We start from the raw sequence: 12,245 nt of genomic DNA on the forward strand, positions 1-12,245 counted from the left end.
AGAACATTGCAAGAAAAAAGCTGTTAAAGATTAAAAAAAATGGTTAACCTTCTAATTTAGTAATCTAATTAAATTTTATAGGCTTATTTCTTTAGCAGATTTCGTGAGGTACTGATTCTTTGCTAATGTCAACAGATGTTGTTTTATGTGAACTTAAAAATAATTTTGAATTTTTTTTTAGTTAGAAAATCAGCCCACATTATTTAGAAATGACAAGATTAAACTAAATGATTGGAGATTCGTTTAGGTGTTCTGAGTCTGTTCCTTGCTATTTAATCTTACTATAATCACTGGTTCTTTGCTTCTCTGGCTAAAGAAGTTTGCACATGATTTTTCTTCACAAGCCTTTTTTCTTTTGATAGATTCTAACCTAAAAGACCAAACAAACCAACATGGAGATGGTTCTCAGCTACCTATAAATATGATGCAGCCACAAATGAATGTAATGCAGCAACAGATGAATGCACAACAGCCTATGAATATCTTCCCATATCCAGTGGGTGTTCATGCTCCTTTGATGAACATCCAGCGCAACCCATTTAACATTCATCCTCAGCTACCCTTGCATCTGCACACAGGCGTGCCTCTCATGCAGGTAGCTGCTCCTACCAGTGTATCTCAGGGACTCCCACCGCCACCACCCCCTCCCCCACCATGCCAACAAGTCAGCTACATTGCTTCACAGCCAGATGGAAAGCAATTGCAGGTATGTTTTTAGCATCTAAAGTTTAATCAACATAGCCATTATAAGCATTTAACTGTTGGGGACAGATGTGCAAGAAAGGGCTTCCTGGTATCCACAAACATTTATTTATTTATTTGATTAGGTTTATGGTAAACCTTCATAGCCTCCCTTCACTGTCCTTCCTCAAACCTCCCACCCCTCAAATAAGAAAATGAACTGAATGCATATTATCAAATCTAAGCTACATATATACTGTTGTTGATGTCCAAACAGATTTGCTTTTTCAAGTTAAGATCAAATTATGAGCCAAATTAGAATCAACTGGTGGGTGCTTTAAAATAATTCTCTAATTTATTGGACTTTTAAAAGGGGGTGGGAACTTGTGATGAAGCTTATATTGTCTTGTTGGGACAAATGCCAGATAAAGCTGTTCATTATCCATTACCATCTGTGTTTCATTTTCACTGAGTTTACTATGCTAAAAAGAAAGAAGTGACTGAAGCATATAGAAAATTTGAATAATAGTTTGTAAACACTGTGTTCCTTATAGTTCTGTGCCTACATTTCACAAATCCTAGAAAGCAGTGTATAGTTGGAAGATAAGGGGAGTAGGATTCCAGAATTTGGGACCTCCTTTTTTTTTTTTTTTTTGTCCCTGTCAACTCTCTGCAAGCCATTTGACTTCCCTGTCTCCTTTTCTCCCATCTTTAAAGTGAGGGCACATACTTTAGTTAATTTTCATAAAGAGCCTTTCAGGAAAGTTACTATTCTTTAAATGCTGTTCTTTTTCTTCTTGTTGTCTTTAGTGTTGTCAGAACATTACAATTCGCAAGTGTAATTTAAAAGTCACTTAACATATTTACATAGGTCTCTGTTTAAGAATGTTACTCATTTTTCTTCAGAGTCCTTTAGATATACATGACCTGAAATAAGACTTAAGTACTGAGGTTGACTCACTTTGAATTTTTTTGTTATTTCTAATGACTAAAAGACTTCTATTGAATACAAGTAATTAATTAACTGATGATAACTCTTTAAAACAGGGTATTCCTAGTGCTTCTCATGTAAGTAACAACATGAGTACACCAGTCTTGCCTGCTCCAACAGCAGCCCCAGGAAATTCGGGAATAGTTCAGGGACCAAGTTCTGGTAATACTTCGTCATCAAGTCACAGCAAATCCTCTAATGCTGCTGTAAAATTGACAGAAAGCAAAGTAAGTGTTACAGTGGAAGCCAGCGCAGATAGCTCGAAGACAGACAAGGCAAGTTCAAGGTTGAGAGCAACCTACATATTCTGTATATGATAAAGATGAAAAAATACCAGTTTTGTTTTGTATAATTGGGAAAGGGAATTTACTGTTGATAGTCTTAAATTCCAATGCTATTTGAAGGGTTCTATCTAGATATGTTGATGTCCAGTGAGTTACTGGTAGTATTTCATGATTATTTTTAGAAATGTTTGGTATGTGTGTTAATAAATAACTTTTGTATTTATGACACTAATATTTGAAGAATTTTTGCAATAATGTAAAAGTGTTTTCAATTTCATATTTTTAAAGAACTTTTTTGAAAGTATGTGATTGGGCAAATAATAATTATACTTTTTCCTCTTACCAGAAATTACAAATCCAAGAAAAAGCAGCACAGGAGGTAAAATTGGCCATTAAGCCATTTTACCAAAATAAAGATATCACCAAGGAGGAATATAAAGAGATTGTACGGAAAGCAGTGGATAAAGTAAGTTCTAGCTTTAGCAGAGTTATGTATGTATTGTTTTGAATCATCTCTATTTTAATAAAGGAATGCTTAAGTCTAATTAAAATAATAAGCACTAACTTCTAATTCTTGTCTGCTTTTTTACCTTTCAAATAAGTTCATATGAGATGTTTCATGAAACATACAAAAATGTCTGATTATCTTTTAGGGGTTGTTTTTCAAAAAGCTTTCCATTTTGCTGTAATCCTTTTAAGTATGAGAAAAATATTCCCCCTCCTTTTTTCATAGGTTTGTCATAGTAAGAGTGGAGAAGTAAATTCTACTAAAGTGGCAAATCTGGTTAAAGCCTATGTAGACAAATACAAATATTCACGGAAGGGAAGCCAAAAGAAAACTCTGGAAGAACCTGTGTCTACCGAAAAAAACATAGGTTGAAATGGGGAGCACTATAAAGGACACTGTCAAGATATCTGCAAAGTGCAATTTCAACATGTACCTTTGACTGAAAATCATACATAACTGTGATTGAAATTTGGTTTTGATAAAATTATTTTTTTTAATGTAGAATATAAAGTTTTGTTCTAAATAAATATAGTTCTGCACTGCAACTTCTTTATCCTTTCCTCCTCCCGAAAATAAAAGCAAATTCAAGGGAAAGTAAAGGGGTTAAAGGAGTGTGCATTTTTACTAGGACTGTGTTATAGTGTGGATACTGGAAGATGTACAGCTTTTTGATTTGAACAATGGAGTGCATAAATTAGAGTCTTCTAAGTGCACTGGTTTTGGAAAAGATATATATGATACATTTATTCTGTCAGGCTAAAAATAAAGTATGATCTTTATGATTTTTCCCTCTAATTATAGAAAGTTAAATAATGTATTACCATGAAAAATATTTCTAATAACAGAATATACCAATTGCAGGGTTCCTAATGTGTATTTTTAAAGCACACATCTGAATAAATTGCCTAGATAGAAAACAGATTATCACATGAGTAAAATTCAGTGTTCAAAACTTTGGAACACTGTTACTGTATCACCAAATAAAGGTTATGCTGCTTGTTTTTCTTTTGTGCCTTTTTTTCCCCCCAGTTGAGATGAAGCAGTTTGATTTGCTAGATTTACAACTATGGAAGTCTAAAACCCTGTTGAATTTAACAGATCAGATCAGTTTGGAAAAAGTGTTCGTATGTAAAAATTTGTAAAAATTATGTTCTTTCATGATACCTCCTACCTATCAGAGAAATGATAAATTATTTGTGCCAGCTGGAGAGTTGCTGTTGAGTAGTGACCCTCCCTTCCTTGGGACGAAGGTAGAATTATGAAACTCACTTCAATGGCTTTCAGTTGCTCATCTATCTAATCACTAATGAAATTCTTTTCACACTTGAGAAGTCTCCAAATGCTTTACAGTGAATAAAGTGTTAATTAGGTGACCATGTGGTAGCCATTAACCATGTTGCAAAATTCTCGACATTAACACCTGTGTTTTGGAAAGAGAGGAATTAAATAATGGACTTGGTTAGGCTTTCAGGGACTAGGGATTTGACTCTTTTTTTAAATACTAGAATATGTTAATTTTTACAAAAGGTAAGTTCAGAGTGTTAGAGAGCCACTGTTTTAATTGGCATCTTAGAAGAAAAAATGAGTTATATCCATGATAAACTTTCATTCCAGTAACAATTTTCAATAGATACCAAATAACTGGAAAGCTGTTCGGATAAGATGTTAATGGCTCTGATAGACGTATGCCTCAGTGAGACAGATTGACCCTTTTACTAGCTACACTAGAGAGCAGTACTCTGTAGGACTGCTTTTCTGAAGTAAAGATGATCTGGTTCTCAAGTTTATGTGCATAATACTTTCTTGGTGCTAGCTTTGATAAGGCAAATATTTTGAATTGTTGGCCCCAATAATGATTGTGCTAGTTCATAATCTTTATTAGATTATGAATGTAATCCCAAAAAGTGTTAGAAATATTTCCAAGCAGTTCTTGATCTTTATTCTGCATTTCTGGGCATTTGTAATATGGTATTCTACTGATTTATATATATATTTTTAATTAAAGTTTGTGTTTAGATACGAAGGGGAAAGAAGTTTGGAAGTATATTCTAATAAAATATTAAGACTTTTAAATATCAACACACACCTCATTTGTTTGTTTTGAACTCTAGAAACAATTGTGTGAACTTTCAAACTATTTTCAGTTAAAGCAGGTTCACACTTTGAAAATTTTGTAGCAAATTGCCTAAGATAATCACACAGGGCATACTTTTCCTGCATTTTCTTTTAGTGATGTTTGGGAGTAGGGTTACATTTTAAAATTTGCTTTTACCATTTAGCTTTGCAAACATGCTTAAAAGTTTTGAAGAAAAAACTAGGTGGAGGTCCAGAGTTAAAGTCTCACATCTTTGGTAGCAGTGCCATGAATTATTTCCACCTTTCTTGAAAATAACAAGTGTGTATTCCATATCTGCTTTGGGGTACTTGGTTAGACTGCATTTAAAATGCTAATGAAGAATGTTACTGGATTAGAATTCAGACTTTTAAAACTTAGAAATACTTAAGAATGTATTAGAAAGTGCATGCTTTATGTTCAAAAAACAATGCTTTAACATTCCCTATTCTTGCTTTTTTCAGAAATTTAATTTTGCATGTGCACAAAAACATCTTGTGGGGTTACAGATTTCTCATTATTTATTAAGATTCAGTATTAACTTGACCTTTGAATCCTTGGTCCCATTAACTTACTAGTCACACTGACCAATGTTTTAGGCTATAGTGCCTAGAAATTGAGACTAAAAGTAATTACTTATTACTTTAACATTCCAAAAGTTTTGTGATTTTTTTTTTTTTCTGGTAATTACCACATTTTCTCCATTATCTTCCTTTAAATGGCCACAGTGTGTACTGTTTGAATGTTCCATCCAAAAGATGTAGCTTCAGAAGCACAGTGGTTGCCCCATGGTCCACGAGACGTTGTTTGTAGTACGAGGATGGAGTGCTGTCTACTGAAACAATACTCTTAAACAGATATGTAGTATGTAATATTTTCTAATAAATTCTTTTGATAAACAAAGAAGTGTCTTTAACATTTTATTATTAAGATTCTTGGGAAATGGTGACTTTTTTAACCTCATTATAACTCTTTCCAAACCCATGTTGAAGTATTTCTTGGATTTGTACCAAAGTAACTAGCACCATAGTTACATTAATTCCAAGTTGTAAAGCAAGCTTAGAGTCAGCTATAAGCATTTTTTACTAATTACAAAATCATTGTAGGAAATTAGGAAAGCTTTATTTAAAAAAAATTTGTAGAAGAGGGAAGAAACTGAAAAACAAAAGGAGAAAAATCACCTGTAATCCTACCATTTAAAGGTAACAGTACTGCTCAGACTGCCCATAACTCTGTTGTAACTTATCCTTTTCACTTAATGATGTATTTAGAAGTTTTCATTTTAATAAAAATTCTACAGCATGATTTTTAATGGCTATATAGTATTCTGTTACATATTGTACCATTACTTAAACCAACCCTCTGCTGTTGGATATTAAGTTGTTTTTACTAATATAAATAAATTAGTAAAATAAAAATTGTACTAACATTCATAAGACTGATGTGAACATCTTTGTATATAAATTGATGTATCCCATTTCAAATTATTCTCTGGGGATTAATTCCTAGAAGTAGACGGTCTTGGCCGATCAGTTTTTATTTCCCCATAAAAGAATTTTTAATGTGATTATATATATATACACTCGATGTATAATTTTAAAAATACAATCATATTTAATGTAAAACTCCATTATTTTCCTAAGCTGATTTTTCTATCCAGAGAAAACTGTCAGAAAGTTCTGTGTATCTTTCCTAGATCTTCATGCATTTACAAAAATGCTTATTAAGTTTCCAGGAAAATAGGTTTCACAGATTGTTCCCCTAGCACATGAAGTATATTCTGTAAACTGTTCTGCATCTCTAGTCTCCTTAATAAATTGAAAATACATCTTAATGTCCATGTTCTGTTTTATAATGGCTGTATCACGTTCCCATGGTGATGGACCTTGAAGTTATGTTCAGGTTTTGGCTATTAGAAATAATGTTTTACTGAGCACCCTTTGTGACTTAGCTCTAGGAACCTCTATTTTGTGTATGTGCTTACACTGAATTTCAGATATGCACATTTTTAATTTGGATAGTGTTGCCAAATTGCTCTCAGAAAGGGGTATACTAATTTATAGTCCCACCACAGCGCTGAACTTAGAGTGTAGTTCCACCTTTGATATTGTGACTGAACATGTAAAATTAAGATTGCCTTTGGTCATAAGGTCTTAATGAACACCTATTTCATCAAACAGTGCACACCTACTATGTGTCAGGGATTCTTGGATTCTTCACATATTATCAGAATTAATTATACCACAATCTTTCAAAAGAACAGTATAGTAATAGCATATTTATTAAGCTTGTAATATGTTCCGGGTGCGCTATCAGACATTGTAAGTGTCACCTCTTTTGGTTTATAAAACCAATTCTAATAGTTATCTTTGTTCTGATGAGAAAATTGAGATACATAAAACATTGAGTTACCTAGTTACACAGTTACTTAGTGATAGAGGACTGAGATATGGGATTGATAGACACTGAAGTCAGTGCTTGACTTGGGGTGTGGGGTGTTACACTGAGCTCCCAGATGGAACGTTTATAACACATGGGAGTTACAGCTGAACTTAAAAAGTAAAGTATACTGGGAACACGGAAGACACAGCTGACTGGGGAAGAAGTGAGGCAGGGAAATTTATACTGTGTCTAACTACGTTGTTTCATTGCCTTTTTAACACTTCTGTATTTCCTGTCCTGGAGATACTAAGCTTTTAATATTGAAGCCATCTTTCATGCATTTTCCATTTTCATCCCATCTCCATTCTCTCAATTGCTATTTCCTCTATATCAAACTGGAATTCCTTTGCAGTAAAATCTAGCTCCCTTAGTTCCGAGCAGTGTTACCATCTGACCTCTTTTAATAGTCTAAACTATGATTTAGATTCTGTATGCATCAGTTCATCTTAGACACTAAAGACTAATCTTTCAATAGCACAGCTTTGGTCATATTCTACATTTCAACATACAGTGCCAGCCTCGTGTGTGTACACACTAGGGAAGAGTGAGCAAAACAATACTGTTTTCACTCTCGTAGAACTACATAATATTGTGGGAAAAGCAGCTATATATTTAATAACTGATTCAGGAATGACAGAGGACTCTGCATGATCCAAGAATCTGTGATAGGGTAATAGGACCTAATAGTGATTGGTGAGAGTCCCTGGAAGAAGTGGCACTCAGGAGCTAAAAGATGAATGGGTACTAGGCAAGGAGAAAAGACAAGCTGGCAGAGGAAATAGGTGCAAAAGTTCTGGAGCCCGAAAGCATGGCAACCCCAAGCCTAAATTGGCTGGAGTGAAGACTGGTGGAGAGTTCTTAAAGGCAATCAGTTTTGCAAAGAAAAGCTTTTGAAAGCTTTCAAGCAGGAGGTATTTGATATGAGCAGATTTGCATTTTGAAAGATTACTCTTGCTAATCTTTCAATGGCTTAAGAAAAGTGGTTAGTAAATATGAAAAGGTGTTCACAGTTAATGTTACACATTTTCTTTTATCAAACTGATCAATTTAATTCTGGCAAGAGTCCCATGAAGAACTAGTACTGGTGGCCATTTGCACAAGTTTTCTGAAACGCAACTGAAAATAAGTATAAAGAGCCTTAAAAGGGCCATATACTCTTTCCATAATAATAAAACATACTGGTTCACATAGTCCTCCTTTCTAGTATTTAACAGTGGAAAATTGGAGGGGATGGTTAAACTGTGGTTCATTCATGTGAAGGCATTTGGCAGCTGTTGTAACTGTTTTCAGGGATAAAAAAATGAAATGGAGGAAAACAGGACACAAACTATAGTTGGCCCTTGGACAACGAGGGGCTAGGGGCACCAAACCCCTGTACAGTCAGAAATCCCCATAGAATTTGTGACTTCCAAATACTTAACTAACTACTAATAGCCCTCTTTTGACTGGGAGTCTTAACTGACAACATAGTCAACATGTATTTTGTATGTTACATGTATTATCACACTGTATTCTTAATATAAGCTGGAGAAAAGAAAATGTTAAAATTCTAAGGAAAATACATTTATTAGTACTGTAGCATATTTATCAAAAAATCCATGTATAAGTGGACCCCTGCAGTCCAAACCTGTGTTACTTAAGGGGTAACTGTATATGTAATATTCCAACTTATTTTTTTTTAAGGCAAAAAAAATACAAATTCTTAATAGGGGCTATCTCTGGGTAGCAGAGGATCTTCTTTTAATGCTTTTCTTGAGCTTCCAACTTCACTACAGTGAGTAAGAGTTGTATGATCAGAAAAACTTTTTAAGAAAACTGCAGTCCTCATTGCTTGGGACGTGACAGTAGGGGGATGGGTAGGAGGCTTTGCTTTAGGCTGGGGCGTTACCAGCTTCCCACTCTAGAACTGGCCTAAGGTCTCAGCTTGAGCACCTGTGATAGGTGTCTCATAGATGGCTCTCCATACACAGCTCCCCAGGGAGGAGCACAGCGCCTCCTATGGTAGCTGATGGGTGCTGGTCTGTAAGTAGTCAATACCCACTGGCTTTCTGGGCTGAGACATCCCTTAGTCATAAGGAAGTAGACTTCCCAAACCATAACTAGTTTGGGCATATTTCCCCCAGTCCTGTGAGCACTAGAGAAGATAATCCATTTAAGGTAAGTAGGGGTCTTGGCTTTAAAGCTCACAAAAAACTGAGGCACACTTTGTGCCCCTGAGTATGTTACTTCTCTGAGCCAGAGTGGCCTATAAAAGGGACTGCTGCCTACCTACCTAGAGGATTAAGTGAGATAATAGACGTGAAAGTAATTTCCTGTATTTTTACTTGGAGAATCTGCCCTATAATCCAGACTGGTTTTCCCACCATGTTGATAATGATGGAAATACAACTCACTTGTCCAGTGGCTTGAAATCTAGCTGCATGTTTAGGGTCGCAGAGCTTTAAAACAAAAAACCAATATACAGAGACTTCCAGGAAGATTATAGGAGTAGGAAGATCCTAACATCCAGTGGATACAATGAGGTAACACCCACATCAGCGTAAATAACCCAGAAGATGATCTGAGGACTGGCAGAACACATTCTGCACAGCTAAATGCACAGAAGAGGCCACATCAAAGAGGGTAGGAAGGGCAGAGAAATAGTGCGGAGCTAAACTAAGGGCAGGTACCTTTGGGAGACTTTTTCCAAGAACAAAAGAGCTGGCTGGCGCCATTTCCCTCCCCCATACCCTGCCCCCACAGACACCTGTGGGAACCAATGCAGTAGCAACACTGTCTACCTAACTTGCTAACAGTGCACCTGCCCCTGCATTCTCCTGTGGACACATCCCATCCAGCCAGGCCTGTAGGTCTCCTCCCACAACAGACCTGTGCATACCTTACTGACACTGCATGGCCCACCCCCAGCTCTTCTATGGATCCACCCACCCCATCCAACACCACCAGCCCTGGTCCCTGGCAGCTCCAGGTCTTTCCTGCAGCAGACCTGCCGGACCTTGCTACCACCACGTGTCCCACCCCTGTGTTGTGTGGACCTAACCCTTCCAATATGCCCTTGGCCAGAGCCCCTCCAAAGTGGTGCCACGAGCCTGGCAGTGTGCAAGCAGCCCCCACAGGGCCCAGCATCACTCCAAAGTGACTCCTCTGGGGGACGAGGAAGATAACCATACACACCAGTTCAACAGTGGCCCCAATAGTGGGCTGGGGGCAAAGCTTCTCAGTGGACAACACAGAAAGCATCCTGCAGTTTGGTGCTACTGCATCTGGCAAACACCTGGTCTGACTCACTCAAGCCCAAGGCGGCCCCAGACTGGCTTACTAACAACATGGGGACCAAACCCTGCACACAACAGGCAAAGAGAGACATTGCCGATGGACTGGAGGGAAAAGTGGCTCAGCCACAACAGTAGGGAGCATGCAATACACGTAAGAGACACCCCTGAAGTGCCAGGTTCTGGGGAACAGAGGGCATTATACTGCAGGGCACTATAGGACCTCTTCTTCATAGGCCCACTACTTTCAAGAGCAGGAGACGTAGCTGTTTCCTAACAGAGAGATAGACAAAATGGGGAGACAGAGGACTATGTCCCAATTGAAAGAATAGGACAAAATTACAGCAACAGAGCTAAATGAGATAAATAATAGGTCTGTGAATTTAATGGTCATAAAGAGACTCACTGGGCTTCAGAAAAGAGTGGAGGATCTCAGTGAGACCCTTAATAAAGAGATGGAAAACAAAAAAAGAACCAATCAGAGAGAACTCAAAAAAAATTAAAACTACACTAGTGGGAATAAATAGTAGACTAGAGGAAGCAGCAGAATGGATCAGTGACCTGAAGGACAGAGTAATGGAAAGCAATCAAGCCAAACAGGAGAGAGAAAAAATAATAAAAAACAAAAATAGACAGGGAACTCAGCAACTCATCATGTATAATAACATTCCCATTATAGGGATCCCAGAGGGAGGAGAGAGAGAAAGGGGGCAGAAAAGGTAGTTCAAGAAATACTTGAAAGTTTCCCCTAAGCTGGGGAAAGAAACAGAAATCCAGATCCAGGAGGCACAGAGATCCTCCAACAAAATCAACCCAAGGAGGTCCCCGCCAAGACACATAGTAATTAAAATGGCAAAAAGTAGTGATAGAGAATTTTAAAAGCAGTGAGAGAAGAAAAACAGTTACATAAGAGGCAAATCCCATAAGGCTATCAGCTGATTTTTTAACAGAAACTTTGCAGGCCAGGAGAGAGTGACATGATATATTCAAAGTGCTGAAAGGAAAAAAACCTATAACCAAGAATACTCTACCCAGCAAGGCTATCACCCAGAATAGAAGGAGAGAGAGAGTTTCCTAGACAAACAAAAGTTAAAGGAACTTATCACCACTAAACTAGCCCTACAAGAAATATTAAAGGGGACTTTTTGAGTAGAAAGGAAAGACCATAAGTAGGAGTAAGAAAAGTAGGAAGCACAACAGCAGTAAAATGAAGCATATCTATAAAAATCAGTCAAGGGATTCACAAAATAAAAGGATATAAAGTATGACACCATATACCTCAAACATGGCAGGGCAGGGGGAGGAGTAAAGAATAGGTTCAGACTTAAGCCACCACTGATTTAATATAAATTGCTATATGCATAAGATGTAATGGGGATTAAAAGTTAACTAATACTAATGAGCACTGAGTAATGTACAGAATTGTTGAATCACTGTATTGTACACCTGAAATGAGTATAACACTGTATGGTAACTATACTGGAATTAATTAGTTTAAAAGGCAATACATAGGGTCACCCCAGACCAATTTAATCAGTCTCTGGGTTTGGGATAGTTTAAATCTCCCAGGTGGAGGCTAATGTGTAGCCAAGAAGCAAACCACTATGTAGCTTTTTTAGATCCCCTGTAGATCACAGCTGTTCTGTTAGAACAACATAATTAGATCACAGCTTGTCTTTAAAACCATTTAGATTCTATCCTCCCTCTCAAAGGCAGCAAGGGCACCTGACAGTTTATTCTCTTTTTTAAACCTTGTTTTCAAATACCAGTTTATCTGGGGTTTAGATCCCACTAAGCAGAGAGATAAGATCTTGAACATTTCCTGGGTGCTCACAGTTCCAGGGTGGAATAAGATTCTTGTAGGAATTCTTGTAGGAATCCAGCTGTTGCTAAGGTCAGCCTGTGTATGCTCAATTCAACAGGCTTTTATTTACACACTTGCCTAAAGGAATTC

At 36.9% G+C, this 12,245-nt stretch overlaps 1 protein-coding gene across 4 annotated transcripts in view; it reads left to right on the top strand.

The window, feature by feature from the left end:
* Positions 1-3,465, top strand: part of SCAF11 (SR-related CTD associated factor 11) — a 74,195-nt gene extending 70,730 nt beyond the window's left edge. For all 4 annotated transcript variants that reach the window (XM_032420864.1, XM_032420866.1, XM_032420865.1 and 1 more), the window contains 4 exons: positions 363-706; positions 1,729-1,947; positions 2,303-2,422; positions 2,690-3,465. In XM_032420864.1, coding sequence (XP_032276755.1) covers positions 363-706; positions 1,729-1,947; positions 2,303-2,422; positions 2,690-2,836 — 830 coding nt within the window. In that variant the 3' untranslated portion in view covers positions 2,837-3,465. The remainder of the gene's footprint in view (positions 1-362; positions 707-1,728; positions 1,948-2,302; positions 2,423-2,689) is intronic.
* Positions 3,466-12,245: the final 8,780 nt, after the last annotated feature.

Source organism: Phoca vitulina, unplaced genomic scaffold, assembly GCF_004348235.1.
Source record: "Phoca vitulina isolate PV1807 unplaced genomic scaffold, GSC_HSeal_1.0 scaffold23, whole genome shotgun sequence".
Lineage (NCBI taxonomy): Eukaryota > Metazoa > Chordata > Mammalia > Carnivora > Phocidae > Phoca > Phoca vitulina.